General features: G+C 47.8%; 1 protein-coding gene across 1 annotated transcript in view; it reads right to left on the minus strand.

Annotated features, from left to right (window-relative positions):
* Window positions 1-15,969, minus strand: part of LOC140361362 (CD5 antigen-like) — a 33,183-nt gene extending 17,214 nt beyond the window's left edge. The window contains exons 1-3 of the mRNA XM_072447073.1: window positions 15,669-15,969; window positions 15,240-15,545; window positions 14,427-14,777 (exon numbers count right to left, since the gene is read on the minus strand). Of these exons, the coding sequence (XP_072303174.1) occupies window positions 14,427-14,777; window positions 15,240-15,545; window positions 15,669-15,969 (958 nt within the window). The remainder of the gene's footprint in view (window positions 1-14,426; window positions 14,778-15,239; window positions 15,546-15,668) is intronic.
* Window positions 15,970-18,173: the final 2,204 nt, after the last annotated feature.

Below are 18,173 nucleotides of genomic sequence, written 5' to 3' on the forward strand. Positions count from 1 at the left end.
CGAGGCTGTGACTCTAACACGAGGCTGTGACTCTAACACGAGGCTGTGACTCTAACATGAGGCTGTGACTCTAACATGAGACTGTGACTCTAACATGAGACTGTGACTCTAACATGTGACCGTGACTCTAACATGAGGCTGTGACTCTAACATGAGACTGTGACTCTAACACGAGGCTGTGACTCTAACACGAGGCTGTGACTCTAACACGAGGCTGTGACTCTAACACGAGGCTGTGACTCTAACACGAGGCTGTGACTCTAACACGAGGCTGTGACTCTAACACGAGGCTGTGACTCTAACACGAGGCTGTGACTCTAACACGAGGCTGTGACTCTAACACGAGACTGTGACTCTAACACGAGACTGTGACTCTAACACGAGACTGAGACTGTGACTCTAACATGAGACTGTGACTCTAACACGAGACTGTGACTCTAACACGAGGCTGTGACTCTAACACGAGGCTGTGACTCTAACACGAGGCTGTGACTCTAACACGAAACTGTGACTCTAACACGAGGCTGTGACTCTAACACGAGGCTGTGACTCTAACACGAGGCTGTGACTCTAACACGAGGCTGTGACTCTAACATGAGGCTGTGACTCTAACATGAGACTGTGACTCTAACATGAGGCTGTGACTCTAACACGAGGCTGTGACTCTAACACGAGGCTGTGACTCTAACACGAGACTGTGACTCTAACACGAGACTGTGACTCTAACACGAGGCTGTGACTCTAACACGAGGCTGTGACTCTAACACGAGACTGTGACTCTAACACGAGACTGTGACTCTAACACGAGACTGTGACTCTAACACGAGACTGTGACTCTAACACGAGACTGTGACTCTAACACGAGGCTGTGACTCTAACACGAGGCTGTGACTCTAACACGAGGCTGTGACTCTAACACGAGGCTGTGACTCTAACATGAGACTGTGACTCTAACATGAGACTGTGACTCTAACATGTGACCGTGACTCTAACATGAGGCTGTGACTCTAACATGAGACTGTGACTCTAACACGAGGCTGTGACTCTAACACGAGGCTGTGACTCTAACACGAGGCTGTGACTCTAACACGAGGCTGTGACTCTAACACGAGGCTGTGACTCTAACACGAGGCTGTGACTCTAACACGAGACTGTGACTCTAACACGAGACTGTGACTCTAACACGAGACTGAGACTGTGACTCTAACATGAGACTGTGACTCTAACACGAGACTGTGACTCTAACACGAGGCTGTGACTCTAACACGAGGCTGTGACTCTAACACGAGGCTGTGACTCTAACACGAAACTGTGACTCTAACACGAGGCTGTGACTCTAACACGAGGCTGTGACTCTAACACGAGGCTGTGACTCTAACACGAGGCTGTGACTCTAACACGAGGCTGTGGCTCTAACACGAGACTGTGGCTCTAACACGAGACTGTGGCTCTAACACGAGACTGTGGCTCTAACACGAGGCTGTGACTCTAACACGAGGCTGTGACTCTAACACGAGGCTGTGACTCTAACACGAGGCTGTGACTCTAACACGAGGCTGTGACTCTAACACGAGGCTGTGACTCTAACACGAGGCTGTGACTCTAACACGAGACTGTGACTCTAACACCAGACTGTGACTCTAACACCAGACTGAGACTGTGACTCTAACATGAGACTGTGACTCTAAAATGAGACTGTGACTCTAACACGAGGCTGTGACTCTAACACGAGGCTGTGACTCTAACACGAAACTGTGACTCTAACACGAGACTGTGACTCTAACACGAGGCTGTGACTCTAACACGAGGCTGTGACTCTAACACGAGGCTGTGACTCTAACACGAGGCTGTGACTCTAACACGAGACTGTGACTCTAACACGAGGCTGTGACTCTAACATGAGACTGTGACTCTAACATGAGGCTGTGACTCTAACACGAGGCTGTGACTCTAACACGAGACTGTGACTCTAACACGAGGCTGTGACTCTAACACGAGACTGTGACTCTAACACGAGGCTGTGACTCTAACACGAGGCTGTGACTCTAACACGAGACTGTGACTCTAACACGAGGCTGTGACTCTAACACGAGGCTGTGACTCTAACACGAGGCTGTGACTCTAACACGAGACTGTGACTCTAACACGAGACTGTGACTCTAACACGAGACTGTGACTCTAACACGAGACTGTGACTCTAACACGAGACTGTGACTCTAACATGAGGCTGTGACTCTAACATGAGACTGTGACTCTAACATGAGACTGTGACTGTGACTCTAACATGAGGCTGTGACTCTAACATGAGGCTGTGACTCTAACATGAGACTGTGACTCTAACATGAGACTGTGACTCTAACATGAGACTGTGACTCTAACACGAGGCTGTGACTCTAACACGAGACTGTGACTCTAACACGAGACTGTGACTCTAACACGAGACTGTGACTCTAACATGAGACTAACATGAGACTGTGACTCTAACATGAGGCTGTGACTCTAACAGTAGACTGTGACTCTAACATGAGACTGTGACTCTAACATGAGGCTGTGACTCTAACATGAGACTAACATGAGACTGTGACTCTAACATGAGGCTGTGACTCTAACATGAGGCTGTGACTCTAACATGAGACTGTGACTCTAACATGAGGCTGTGACTAACATGAGGCTGTGACTCTAACATGAGGCTGTGACTCTAACATGAGGCTGTGACTCTAACATGAGGCTGTGACTCTAACATGAGGCTGTGACTCTAACACGAGGCTGTGACTCTAACACGAGGCTGTGACTCTAACACGAGACTGTGACTCTTACACGAGACTGTGTCTCTAACACGAGGCTGTGACTCTAACACGAGGCTGTGACTCTAACACGAGGCTGTGACTCTAACACGAGACTGTGACTCTAACACGAGACTGTGACTCTAACACGAGACTGTGACTCTAACACGAGACTGTGACTCTAACACGAGACTGTGACTCTAACACGAGGCTGTGACTCTAACACGAGGCTGTGACTCTAACACGAGGCTGTGACTCTAACATGAGGCTGTGACTCTAACATGAGACTGTGACTCTAACATGAGACTGTGACTCTAACATGTGACCGTGACTCTAACATGAGGCTGTGACTCTAACATGAGACTGTGACTCTAACACGAGGCTGTGACTCTAACACGAGACTGTGACTCTAACACGAGACTGTGACTCTAACACGAGACTGTGACTCTAACACGAGACTGTGACTCTAACACGAGGCTGTGACTCTAACATGAGACTGTGACTCTAACATGAGACTGTGACTGTGACTCTAACATGAGACTGTGACTGTGACTCTAACATGAGGCTGTGACTCTAACATGAGACTGTGACTCTAACATGAGACTGTGACTCTAACATGAGACTGTGACTCTAACATGAGACTAACATGAGACTGTGACTCTAACATGAGACTGTGACTCTAACATGAGGCTGTGACTCTAACATGAGACTAACATGAGACTGTGACTCTAACATGAGACTGTGACTCTAACATGAGGCTGTGACTCTAACATGAGGCTGTGACTCTAACATGAGGCTGTGACTAACATGAGACTGTGACTCTAACATGAGACTGTGACTCTAACATGAGACTGTGACTCTAACATGAGACTGTGACTCTAACACGAGACTGTGACTCTAACACGAGGCTGTGACTCTCACACGAGGCTGTGACTCTCACACGAGGCTGTGACTCTCACACGAGGTTGTGACTCTAACACGAAGCTGTGACTCTAACACGAGGCTGTGACTCTAACACGAGACTGTGACTCTAACACGAGACTGTGACTCTAACACGAGGCTGTGACTCTAACACGAGGCTGTGACTCTAACACGAGACTGTGACTCTAACACGAGACTGTGACTCTAACACGAGGCTGTGACTCTAACACGAGGCTGTGACTCTAACACGAGGCTGTGACTCTAACACGAGGCTGTGACTCTAACACGAGGCTGTGACTCTAACACGAGGCTGTGGCTCTAACACGAGACTGTGGCTCTAACACGAGACTGTGGCTCTAACACGAGGCTGTGACTCTAACACGAGACTGTGACTCTAACACGAGGCTGTGACTCTAACACGAGGCTGTGACTCTAACACGAGGCTGTGACTCTAACACGAGGCTGTGACTCTAACACGAGGCTGTGACTCTAACACGAGGCTGTGACTCTAACACGAGGCTGTGACTCTAACACGAGGCTGTGACTCTAACACGAGACTGTGACTCTAACACGAGACTGTGACTCTAACACGAGACTGAGACTGTGACTCTAACATGAGACTGTGACTCTAACATGAGACTGTGACTCTAACACGAGGCTGTGACTCTAACACGAGGCTGTGACTCTAACACGAAACTGTGACTCTAACACGAGACTGTGACTCTAACACGAGGCTGTGACTCTAACACGAGGCTGTGACTCTAACACGAGGCTGTGACTCTAACACGAGGCTGTGACTCTAACACGAGGCTGTGACTCTAACACGAGGCTGTGACTCTAACACGAGGCTGTGACTCTAACACGAGACTGTGACTCTAACATGAGGCTGTGACTCTAACATGAGACTGTGACTCTAACATGAGGCTGTGACTCTAACACGAGGCTGTGACTCTAACACGAGGCTGTGACTCTAACACGAGGCTGTGACTCTAACACGAGGCTGTGACTCTAACATGAGACTAACATGAGACTGTGACTCTAACATGAGGCTGTGACTCTAACAGTAGACTGTGACTCTAACATGAGACTGTGACTCTAACATGAGGCTGTGACTCTAACATGAGACTAACATGAGACTGTGACTCTAACATGAGACTGTGACTCTAACATGAGGCTGTGACTCTAACATGAGGCTGTGACTAACATGAGACTGTGACTCTAACATGAGACTGTGACTCTAACACGAGACTGTGACTCTAACACGAGACTGTGACTCTAACACGAGGCTGTGACTCTCACACGAGGCTGTGACTCTCACACGAGGCTGTGACTCTAACACGAAGCTGTGACTCTAACACGAGGCTGTGACTCTAACACGAGACTGTGACTCTAACACGAGACTGTGACTCTAACACGAGGCTGTGACTCTAACACGAGGCTGTGACTCTAACACGAGGCTGTGACTCTAACACGAGGCTGTGACTCTAACACGAGACTGTGGCTCTAACACGAGACTGTGGCTCTAACACGAGACTGTGGCTCTAACACGAGGCTGTGACTCTAACACGAGACTGTGACTCTAACACGAGGCTGTGACTCTAACACGAGGCTGTGACTCTAACACGAGACTGTGACTCTAACACGAGGCTGTGACTCTAACACGAGGCTGTGACTCTAACACGAGGCTGTGACTCTAACACGAGGCTGTGACTCTAACACGAGGCTGTGACTCTAACACGAGACTGTGACTCTAACACGAGACTGTGACTCTAACACGAGACTGAGACTGTGACTCTAACATGAGACTGTGACTCTAACACGAGACTGTGACTCTAACACGAGGCTGTGACTCTAACACGAGGCTGTGACTCTAACACGAAACTGTGACTCTAACACGAGACTGTGACTCTAACACGAGGCTGTGACTCTAACACGAGGCTGTGACTCTAACACGAGGCTGTGACTCTAACACGAGGCTGTGACTCTAACACGAGACTGTGACTCTAACACGAGGCTGTGACTCTAACACGAGACTGTGACTCTAACATGAGGCTGTGACTCTAACACGAGACTGTGACTCTAACACGAGGCTGTGACTCTAACACGAGACTGTGACTCTAACACGAGGCTGTGACTCTAACACGAGGCTGTGACTCTAACACGAGACTGTGACTCTAACACGAGGCTGTGACTCTAACACGAGGCTGTGACTCTAACACGAGGCTGTGACTCTAACACGAGACTGTGACTCTAACACGAGACTGTGACTCTAACACGAGACTGTGACTCTAACACGAGACTGTGACTCTAACACGAGACTGTGACTCTAACATGAGGCTGTGACTCTAACATGAGACTGTGACTCTAACATGAGACTGTGACTGTGACTCTAACATGAGGCTGTGACTCTAACATGAGGCTGTGACTCTAACATGAGACTGTGACTCTAACATGAGACTGTGACTCTAACATGAGACTGTGACTCTAACACGAGGCTGTGACTCTAACACGAGACTGTGACTCTAACACGAGACTGTGACTCTAACACGAGACTGTGACTCTAACATGAGACTAACATGAGACTGTGACTCTAACATGAGGCTGTGACTCTAACAGTAGACTGTGACTCTAACATGAGACTGTGACTCTAACATGAGGCTGTGACTCTAACATGAGACTAACATGAGACTGTGACTCTAACATGAGACTGTGACTCTAACATGAGGCTGTGACTCTAACACGAGGCTGTGACTCTAACACGAGGCTGTGACTCTAACACGAGACTGTGACTCTAACACGAGACTGTGACTCTAACACGAGACTGAGACTGTGACTCTAACATGAGACTGTGACTCTAACATGAGACTGTGACTCTAACACGAGGCTGTGACTCTAACACGAGGCTGTGACTCTAACACGAAACTGTGACTCTAACACGAGACTGTGACTCTAACACGAGGCTGTGACTCTAACACGAGGCTGTGACTCTAACACGAGGCTGTGACTCTAACACGAGGCTGTGACTCTAACACGAGGCTGTGACTCTAACACGAGGCTGTGACTCTAACACGAGGCTGTGACTCTAACACGAGACTGTGACTCTAACATGAGGCTGTGACTCTAACATGAGACTGTGACTCTAACATGAGGCTGTGACTCTAACACGAGGCTGTGACTCTAACACGAGGCTGTGACTCTAACACGAGGCTGTGACTCTAACACGAGGCTGTGACTCTAACACGAGGCTGTGACTCTAACATGAGACTAACATGAGACTGTGACTCTAACATGAGGCTGTGACTCTAACAGTAGACTGTGACTCTAACATGAGACTGTGACTCTAACATGAGGCTGTGACTCTAACATGAGACTAACATGAGACTGTGACTCTAACATGAGACTGTGACTCTAACATGAGGCTGTGACTCTAACATGAGGCTGTGACTAACATGAGACTGTGACTCTAACATGAGACTGTGACTCTAACACGAGACTGTGACTCTAACACGAGACTGTGACTCTAACACGAGGCTGTGACTCTCACACGAGGCTGTGACTCTCACACGAGGCTGTGACTCTCACACGAGGCTGTGACTCTAACACGAAGCTGTGACTCTAACACGAGGCTGTGACTCTAACACGAGACTGTGACTCTAACACGAGACTGTGACTCTAACACGAGACTGTGACTCTAACACGAGGCTGTGACTCTAACACGAGGCTGTGACTCTAACACGAGGCTGTGACTCTAACACGAGACTGTGGCTCTAACACGAGACTGTGGCTCTAACACGAGACTGTGGCTCTAACACGAGGCTGTGACTCTAACACGAGGCTGTGACTCTAACACGAGGCTGTGACTCTAACACGAGGCTGTGACTCTAACACGAGACTGTGACTCTAACACGAGGCTGTGACTCTAACACGAGGCTGTGACTCTAACACGAGGCTGTGACTCTAACACGAGGCTGTGACTCTAACACGAGGCTGTGACTCTAACACGAGGCTGTGACTCTAACACGAGGCTGTGACTCTAACACGAGACTGTGACTCTAACACGAGACTGTGACTCTAACACGAGACTGAGACTGTGACTCTAACATGAGACTGTGACTCTAACACGAGACTGTGACTCTAACACGAGGCTGTGACTCTAACACGAGGCTGTGACTCTAACACGAAACTGTGACTCTAACACGAGACTGTGACTCTAACACGAGGCTGTGACTCTAACACGAGGCTGTGACTCTAACACGAGGCTGTGACTCTAACACGAGGCTGTGACTCTAACACGAGACTGTGACTCTAACACGAGGCTGTGACTCTAACACGAGACTGTGACTCTAACATGAGGCTGTGACTCTAACACGAGACTGTGACTCTAACACGAGGCTGTGACTCTAACACGAGACTGTGACTCTAACACGAGGCTGTGACTCTAACACGAGGCTGTGACTCTAACACGAGACTGTGACTCTAACACGAGGCTGTGACTCTAACACGAGGCTGTGACTCTAACACGAGGCTGTGACTCTAACACGAGACTGTGACTCTAACACGAGACTGTGACTCTAACACGAGACTGTGACTCTAACACGAGACTGTGACTCTAACACGAGACTGTGACTCTAACATGAGGCTGTGACTCTAACATGAGACTGTGACTCTAACATGAGACTGTGACTGTGACTCTAACATGAGGCTGTGACTCTAACATGAGGCTGTGACTCTAACATGAGACTGTGACTCTAACATGAGACTGTGACTCTAACATGAGACTGTGACTCTAACACGAGGCTGTGACTCTAACACGAGACTGTGACTCTAACACGAGACTGTGACTCTAACACGAGACTGTGACTCTAACATGAGACTAACATGAGACTGTGACTCTAACATGAGGCTGTGACTCTAACAGTAGACTGTGACTCTAACATGAGACTGTGACTCTAACATGAGGCTGTGACTCTAACATGAGACTAACATGAGACTGTGACTCTAACATGAGACTGTGACTCTAACATGAGGCTGTGACTCTAACATGAGGCTGTGACTCTAACATGAGACTGTGACTCTAACATGAGGCTGTGACTAACATGAGGCTGTGACTCTAACATGAGGCTGTGACTCTAACATGAGGCTGTGACTCTAACATGAGGCTGTGACTCTAACATGAGGCTGTGACTCTAACACGAGGCTGTGACTCTAACACGAGGCTGTGACTCTAACACGAGACTGTGACTCTAACACGAGGCTGTGACTCTAACACGAGGCTGTGACTCTAACACGAGGCTGTGACTCTAACACGAGACTGTGACTCTAACACGAGACTGTGACTCTAACACGAGACTGTGACTCTAACACGAGACTGTGACTCTAACACGAGACTGTGACTCTAACACGAGACTGTGACTCTAACACGAGACTGTGACTCTAACACGAGACTGTGACTCTAACACGAGGCTGTGACTCTAACATGAGGCTGTGACTCTAACATGAGACTGTGACTCTAACATGAGACTGTGACTCTAACATGAGACTGTGACTCTAACATGTGACCGTGACTCTAACATGAGGCTGTGACTCTAACATGAGACTGTGACTCTAACATGTGACTGTGACTCTAACATGAGGCTGTGACTCTAACATGAGACTGTGACTCTAACGTGAGGCTGTGACTGTGACTCTAACATGAGACTGTGGCTCTAACATGAGACTGTGACTCTAACATGAGACTGTGACTCTAACATGAGGCTGTGACTCTAACATGAGGCTGTGACTCTAACATGAGGCTGTGACTCTAACATGAGGCTGTGACTCTAACATGAGGCTGTGACTCTAACATGAGACTGTGACTCTAACATCAAATCAAATCAAATCAATTTATTTTTGTAAGGCCCAAAATCACAACAACAGTTGCCTCTGAGGGCCACAGGGAGAAATGAATCAACAATGTCTGTGGTGGCGATGAAGTCAGACAATGTCTGTGGTGGCGATGGAGTCAGACAATGTCTGTGGTGGCGATGAAGTCAGACAATGTCTGTGGTGGCGAGGGACAATGTCCCAGGGTCCTCTGTCCTTAGACTCTCCTTCTCGGCCAGGAAAAACTACAAAAAAAAAACCTCTTTGGGAAAAAAGCGTAGAAACCTGGAGGAGTTCCAGTGAAGGAGAGATCCGACTCTCACAGACGGACAGACGGACACGAGGAGACTGGAGCTGGACCCACTCTTCAGGCAGATGAGGGACCGACTGAGGCGAACTGGACCCACTCTTCAGGCAGATGAGGGACCGTCGGAGTCGAGCAGGACCCACTCTTCAGGCAGATGAGGGACCGTCGGAGGCGAACTGGACCCACTCCTCAGGCAGATGAGGGACCGTGGGAGGCGAGCTGGACCCACTCTTCAGGTAGATGAGGCACCGTCGGAGGCGAGCTGGACCCACTCTTCAGGCAGATGAGGGACCGACTGAGGCGAACTGGAGCCACTCTTCAGGCAGATGAGGGACCGTCCACATGGGGCAGGGACCACTTCACCAGGAGAGGGACATCTGGGTCCACAGGTCCTCAGGAGTGAGAGAAAGAAAAAGAAGGCGGTGAACAGTTTGCAAGTGGAATTAAAAAATAAATATTGTTTGATAGCATAAGTAGTCAGAAGAAGAGGATAGTGCTCAAGCTGTCATACTTCCCCCAGCACAGTTACTCCTAGGGCAGCGTAGCTGAAGCTGTGGGTTTATCTTTCTGTTCCTAACTACTCTGACCATAAGCGATTTCGAAGAGGAACGTTTTAAGCCTGGACTTAAATGAAGAGACTGTGTCAGCATATTTAACATGGGTCGGGAGCTGATTCCATAACACAGGGGCTTGGTAGCTAAACGCTCTACCTCCTACAGTACTTTTAGAGACTCTTGGCACCACCAGAAGGCCGGCATTCTGAGAGCGAAGAGCTCTGTTTGGATGATATGGTTCTATAGCATCTTTGAGGTAGGATGGGGCCATGTCATTTATGGCTTTGTAGGTCAAGAGTAGAATTTTGAATTTGATTCTGGACTCGACGGGGAGCCAGTGAAGAGACTTCAGCACTGGCGTAATGTGCTCTCTTCTTTTTGTTCCTGTTAGTAATCTTGCTGCTGCATTTTGAACCAGTTGAAAGCTTTTTATGGAGCTTTTAGGACACGCTGCGAGCAGGGAGTTACAGTAGTCTAATCTAGTCGTTACAAATGCATGGATAAGTTTTTCGGCATCACTTTTAGGCAGGATTCTTCTGATTTTGGCGATGTTGCGCAAATGGAAATAGGCTGTTTTACAAGCTTGATTTATATGAGCTTTAAATGAGAGCTCCTGGTCAAATAAGACTCCAAGGTTTCTTACAGTAGAACTGGAGGCTACACTGACATTGTCCAGTGTGACTATCTGCTCAGATAGAGCGTCTCGTAGATGCTTAGGGCCAAGCACAATGACCTCGGTTTTTTCAGGGTTAAGAAGCAGGTAGTTTAGTGTCATCCAGGTTTTTATCTCCTTCACACAAGTACTAAGTCTGTCTACTTGATCGCTCTGATCAGGTTTCATTGATAAATACAGCTGAGTGTCGTCTGCATAGCAGTGGAAGTTAATGTCATGCTTTCTGATAATGTTGCCTAATGGTAGCATATAAAGAGTAAACAGAATTGGACCGAGTACCGAACCCTGTGGCACACCGTAAATTACTTTAGAGCTTGGTGAGGAGCTCTGGTTTACATTAACAAATTGGAACCTATCAGATAGATAGGATTTAAACCAGCTGAGGGCTGTTCCTCCAACACCTACATCACATTCTAACCTCTGCAGTAGAATGTTGTGGTCAATGGTGTCAAACGCTGCGCTGAGGTCCAACAGAACCAGGATTGAGACCAGTCCATCGTCAGCGGCTAATAACAAATCATTTGTGACTTTAACTAGTGCAGTTTCAGTGCTGTGGTGGGCTCTGAACCCTGACTGGAAAACTTCAAATAAGTTATTGTCCTGCAGGTGGCGACAAAGCTGTTTTACTACAACTTTTTCAAGGATTTTAGAGACGAAGGGAAGATTTGAAATAGGTCTGTAGTTTACCAATAGGTCGGGATCTAGATTAGGCTTTTTCAGAAGAGGTTTAATGACTGCATGTTTGAAGGACTGTGGAACATAGCCACTTTCGAGTGAAGTATTTATTATATTAAGAATAGGGTCTATAATTAGGGGAAGAATGTCTTTGAGGAGTCTGCTTGGAATGGGGTCTAGGACACAAGTTGAGCTTTTAGAGGACATAATGGCTGAAGTTATCTCTGCTTGATCAACAGCTGTGAACCTTTCTAGGTTTACAGGTGGATTTATATGGGACGTTAGATTTACAGCTTGGGCTAGTTCAGGGCTAATAGCGGGGGTAATTTCATCTAATTTATCTCTGATTGTTTTTATTTTATTATTAAAAAATAGGAGGAAATCATCAGAGCTAAGTGTAGCTGGGATTGAGGGCTCTACTGCACTGTGACAGTTTGTTAGCCTAGCTACAGTGCTGAAAAGGAATTTAGTGTTACTTTTGTTGACTTCTATTAGATTTGAATAATATCTGGTTTGGGCCTTACGCAGAGCCTGCTTATAGGACAGCAGGCAACTTTTCCATGCTTTTAGGGATTCTTCGGTGTGAGAGCGACGAAATAATCCCTCTAACTTTCTAACTCTTTGTTTATGTGAACGCAGTTCTTGGTTGTACCATGGGGAGGCGCGCTTTGGCCTAATGACCTTCTGTTTTAACGGCGCGACAACGTCAAGAGCAGACTTCAGAGAATTCATGGTCAAGTCGACACATTGATCACTTAAACTGGGACTAAAACTGTTCTCAGCAGGATCACATGACATGTCACTGAATATTGGCTCTATTATTTCTTTGAATTTTGAGATAGATTTTTCAGATATTGTCCTTTTCATTATAACTTTATTTTGTGGGACTGGATGATCTTTAAGAATAAACTGAAAGGTAATTAGGAAATGATCTGACAATATAGGGTTTTGAGGGAGGACACTGAGGTCACTAATCTCTGTTCCATACGTTAGGACAAGATCCAGAGTGTTCTTGTGAGTGTGAGTCGGTTTATTTACATTCTGAGTGAAACCAATGCTGTCTAACAAGGCGCTGAAGGCATTACTGAGAGCGTCATCACTCATGTTCACGTGGATATTAAAGTCTCCAACTATAACTATTTTATCCCAGGCTAACACTAAGTTTGATATAAAGTCAGAAAACTCTGTTAAAAACTCTGAGTAGGGACCAGGAGGTCGGTAGATAACTATGAACAAAACTCCTTTTTGGTTTTTCATATTTGGACATGTGATTGACAGCATAAGGCTTTCAAATGAGTGAAATGCATTGTTAGTTTTAGGGCTCATGAGTAGGCTTGAGTGGGAGATCACTGCCACACCACCACCTCGGCCTGTGCTCCTGGCAGTCTGAAAGTTAACATGGCTGGGTGGGGTGGACTCATTTAGTCTGACGTAGTCGTCTTGTTGAAGCCACGTTTCAGTTAGAGCTAGAAGATCTATGTTATAGTCACTAATTAATTCATTAACTAAGAGCGATTTGGAGGAAATTGCTCTAATGTTTAGCAGTCCACATTTTACGTGTTTATTCATTTGTGTATTTGTGATTGTTATTTTCCTTAAGTTATTTGGTCTGACGCCTGAAATATTTTTTCTGAGATGTGACTTTTTGGCATTATTTGTACGAGGGACACGAGGGACACGAGGGACACACACAGTCTCTATCTGTCTTGAATCTGAACACTTCACAGGTAACAGAACGGGCGAGAGTTCAGCGACAGAGGAGCGTCTTGAACTGCTGCTCTGCACCTGGGGCTCATCCCTAGATGGTCACTTAACACGACTAAGACTATCGGTCAAATTCCGAACTAATAGGGATGTACCCTCCGAAGTCGGATGGATGCCATCCCTGCGTATGAGCCCGGGCTTTCCCCAAAACGCACTCCAGTTATCAATAAAGACAACGTTGTTTTGAGGGCACCATCTGGATAACCAGTTGTTGAATGCTGAGAGACGGCTGTACAATTCAGCATTGATCCGATTGGGCAGGGGACCAGAAAATATTACAGTGTCCGACATCGACTTCGCTAGGTCACACACCGCGGCTACTTGAACTTTGAGCACCTCTGATTGTCTCCGCCGGGCGTCGTTACCGCCTGCGTGAACCACGACTCGCCGGAAACGGGTCCTACTCCGCTTTAAGATCCTAAGGTTTCCTTCGATGTCACCCATTCTGGCCCCCGGGTAACACCTAACGCTAGCAGCTGGCAGCTTCACGTCTCTAACAATAGAACTCCCGATTACAAGAGTTTCTCTCGTGTGTTCAGCGGGCGTGTGATCGCTGAGGGGAGAAAACCTATTATAGACGTGAAGCTCACGGCGCTCTGAGGTTCGGCGCTTAGCGCCTTGTCCCCTCCGAACTGTCACAAAATGGTCCCTATTCTAACATGAGGCTGTGGCTCTAACATGAGACTGTGATTCTAACATGAGGCTGTGACTCTAACATGAGGCTGTGACTCTAACATGAGACTGTGACTCTAACATGAGGCTGTGGCTCTAACATGAGACTGTGACTCTAACATGAGGCTGTGGCTCTAACATGAGACTGTGACTCTAACACGAGGCTGTGACTCTAACACGAGACTGTGACTCTAACACGAGACTGTGACTCTAACATGAGGCCGTGTTGCTGTACTCACCTCCCACATAGAGCTGGAGGGCGTGGCTCTGAGAGGAGAAGGCGTGGTCGAACACCTGCAGGAGGTAAACACAGGTGTAGTTTCCTTTGTGGGCGGGGCCAGTGTCAGAGAACAGGAAGTGTGCAGAGTGATTGACAGCGGGCAGGGTGTGGTTCTGAGTGAGGTTCACAGTGGGAGAGAGGAGCTGGAAGGAGCCTCCTAGGAACTGTGGTTCCACAGAGCATTTGACCCTGAACTTTGACCCCGGCATCACCCGGACCCCCTGAAGCTGGGACTCGGAGGCCCCGTCTAACACAGACAGGGAGATGATTGGACGGTTCAGTAAGTCTGTGAAGAGAGGACGAACAGGTTTAATTCTTGACCCGACTGAGGCCCAAGTCCAGGGTCAGAGGTCACATTCTGAGTGTTTTACTGTCAACACTAATGTTTAACTCCAAAGTAATAAAGGGTCAAATGTGTGAGGTGAAGGTAGAAGGAGCGAGAGAGGAAGAACGTGAGGCTCTTGCAAATAATCTGATTGAGATTCATTCATTTCTGTTGGTCAGAGGTCAGACACAGGTCATCTTCTGTCAGTGAAACATTTGGTTTGGAGCAGAAGATTTTTTTATATTAAAAGCCACAGATCAAAAGTCTGTATTGTTTGTGTTAAGGAAATGATCATTTAAACTTTTTTTTAATTTCTTTATATTGAGACAAGATCAAAAAGGAAAATGTGTTCCTTCAAACGAGGGGTTAAAATGACGCCAAGATCAAGAGAAAACCTAAAATGCATCAGATTTTTACTTTTACCTGAACACACCACGTCCAGAGCCCGAGAAGAGGAAGAGTCTGTGCTCCTGACACACTCTGTCACTGTAGACTTCATCACACAGTCAGGTCTGATCCACCACACAGGACTCTGTGGAAAATCATCTCTGTGTCCTCCAGAAACAGCAGAGCCACAGTCCAGGGCTCGACACACAGCAGCTGTGGCCCCCAAGTTCCAGGGGCCATAGTTCCAGGGGTCATAGTTCACCACTCGTCTCCATTCTCCTCTGTGTTTCACCTCCAGAGTCCCAGCACAGCGACTGGCCCCTCCCACCAGCCTGAGGGGCTCTGAACAGACAAGAGACAGAATGAGCCCCGCCCTTTTACCTGAGCAGCTGAAGCCCCGCCCCTTTACCTGAGCAGGTGAGGCCCCGCCCCTTTACCTGAGCAGGTGAGGCCCCGCCCCTTTACCTGAGCAGGTGAGGTTGACAGCGGCTCCAGAGGAGCAGTTCTCAGAGCTGGAGCGGGGACAGTCCCTCAGAGCAGACTCATGTCCCTCACAGTAGAACGTCTGCAGTCCCAGAGGAGAGACCGCCCCCTGGAGGAGAGAAGGAGCCCCACAGCCCAGCTCCCTGCACAGCACCTCTGCACCCTGAAGGTCCAAGGCCTCTTCACAGAGCCAGGTCCAGGACTGATCCCAGATCTGCACTGATCCTGAGCACAGGCCGGACCCCGAGACCAGCCGCACCCAGTCTGTGGACACATGTGACATCACCGCTCTGAGCCAATAGGACACACACATGTGTGACATCACCGCTCTGAGCCAATAGGACACACACATGTGTGTGACATCATCGCTCTGAGCCAATAGGACACACACATGTGTGACATCATCGCTCTGAGCCAATAGGACACACACATGTGTGACATCACCGCTCTGAGCCAATAGGACACACACATGTGTGACATCACCGCTCTGAGCCAATAGGACACACACATGTGTGACATCATCGCTCTGAGCCAATAGGACACACACATGTGTGACATCATCGCTCTGAGCCAATAGGACACACACATGTGTGTGACATCACTGCTCTGAGCCAATAGGACACACACATGTGTGACATCACCGCTCTGAGCCAATAGGACACACACATGTGTGTGACATCACCGCTCTGAGCCAATAGGACACACACATGTGTGACATCACTGCTCTGAGCCAATAGGACACACACATGTGTGACATCACCGCTCTGAGCCAATAGGACACACACATGTGTGACATCATCGCTCTGAGCCAATAGGACACACACAAGTGTGTGACATCACCGCTCTGAGCCAATAGGACACACACATGTGTGACATCATCGCTCTGAGCCAATAGGACACACACATGTGTGTGACATCACTGCTCTGAGCCAATAGGACACACACATGTGTGACATCACTGCTCTGAGCCAATAGGACACACACATGTGTGACATCACCGCTCTGAGCCAATAGGACACACACATGTGTGACATCATCGCTCTGAGCCAATAAGACACACACATGTGTGTGACATCACCGCTCTGAGCCAATAGGACACACACATGTGTGACATCACCGCTCTGAGCCAATAGGACACACACATGTGTGACATCACTGCTCTGAGCCAATAGGACACACACATGTGTGACATCATCGCTCTGAGCCAATAGGACACACACATGTGTGACATCACCGCTCTGAGCCAATAGGACACACACATGTGTGACATCACCGCTCTGAGCCAATAGGACACACACATGTGTGACATCACCGCTCTGAGCCAATAGGACACACACATGTGTGACATCATCGCTCTGAGCCAATAGGACACACACATGTGTGACATCACCGCTCTGAGCCAATAGGACACACACATGTGTGACATCACCGCTCTGAGCCAATAGGACACACACATGTGTGACATCACCGCTCTGAGCCAATAGGACACACACATGTGTGACATCACCGCTCTGAGCCAATAGGACACACACATGTGTGACATCACTGCTCTGAGCCAATAGGACACACACATGTGTGACATCACCGCTCTGAGCCAATAGGACACACACATGTGTGACATCATCGCTCTGAGCCAATAGGACACACACATGTGTGTGACATCACCGCTCTGAGCCAATAGGACACACACATGTGTGACATCACCGCTCTGAGCCAATAGGACACACACACACGTGTGTGACATCATCGCTCTGAGCCAATAGGACACACACACATGTGTGACATCATCGCTCTGAGCCAATAGGACACACACATGTGTGACATCACTGCTCTGAGCCAATAGGACAAGGCTCTGTTCACGTTTCTAATGATTAGACATTGGTGTTAAAGATACAGGCAGTATTTGAATCATGTTTGGCCCCAGAATTGATGACGTCCCCATGTGTTTACATTTTGGTTTCTTGGTGTGACTGTGGCGCTGCTGCTCGTTCCTTCTTTTTGGACTGAGGCAGGACATTTGCCTTGGATTGGAAGGAACTGACTTTGGAGACAAGGCAAGGTACCTAGGCTCAGGTCAGTTCTTTAAACCAAACATTTCCAGCATTCTATTTATATTGAAAATACTCAACTCTTAAGTTCTTGTCGACCCGACCAACACTGGAACACGTTTTGAAGGCTCTTCATCACATGTCACATTCATACTGACATTGGAGAGTGTGAATATTTGTCGCATACTATTGAATTGTTGAAAGTACAAATACTGCACGTGATTTGATTGCCATGTTATTTAAAACTTGTTTTATTATATATTGTGTACACCGGGTTAATTTAAGATTAGCTAAAAATGTAGCCTACAATGTTTTACTGGGTCCTGTTTAGTCTATACAGGCAGGTGCCCTCATTTGGGTTTAAGGATGGTCGGGTTGATGCTGGTGCAGCCTGTTCCCTCCCACCTCTCACTGCTTTCTGCCACAGCTTTCAGCTAAA

Source organism: Eucyclogobius newberryi, unplaced genomic scaffold, assembly GCF_026437365.1.
Source record: "Eucyclogobius newberryi isolate DKJ021-1_F unplaced genomic scaffold, fEucNew1.0.hap1 SCAF_159, whole genome shotgun sequence".
In the NCBI taxonomy this organism is placed as follows: Eukaryota; Metazoa; Chordata; class Actinopteri; order Gobiiformes; family Gobiidae; genus Eucyclogobius; species Eucyclogobius newberryi.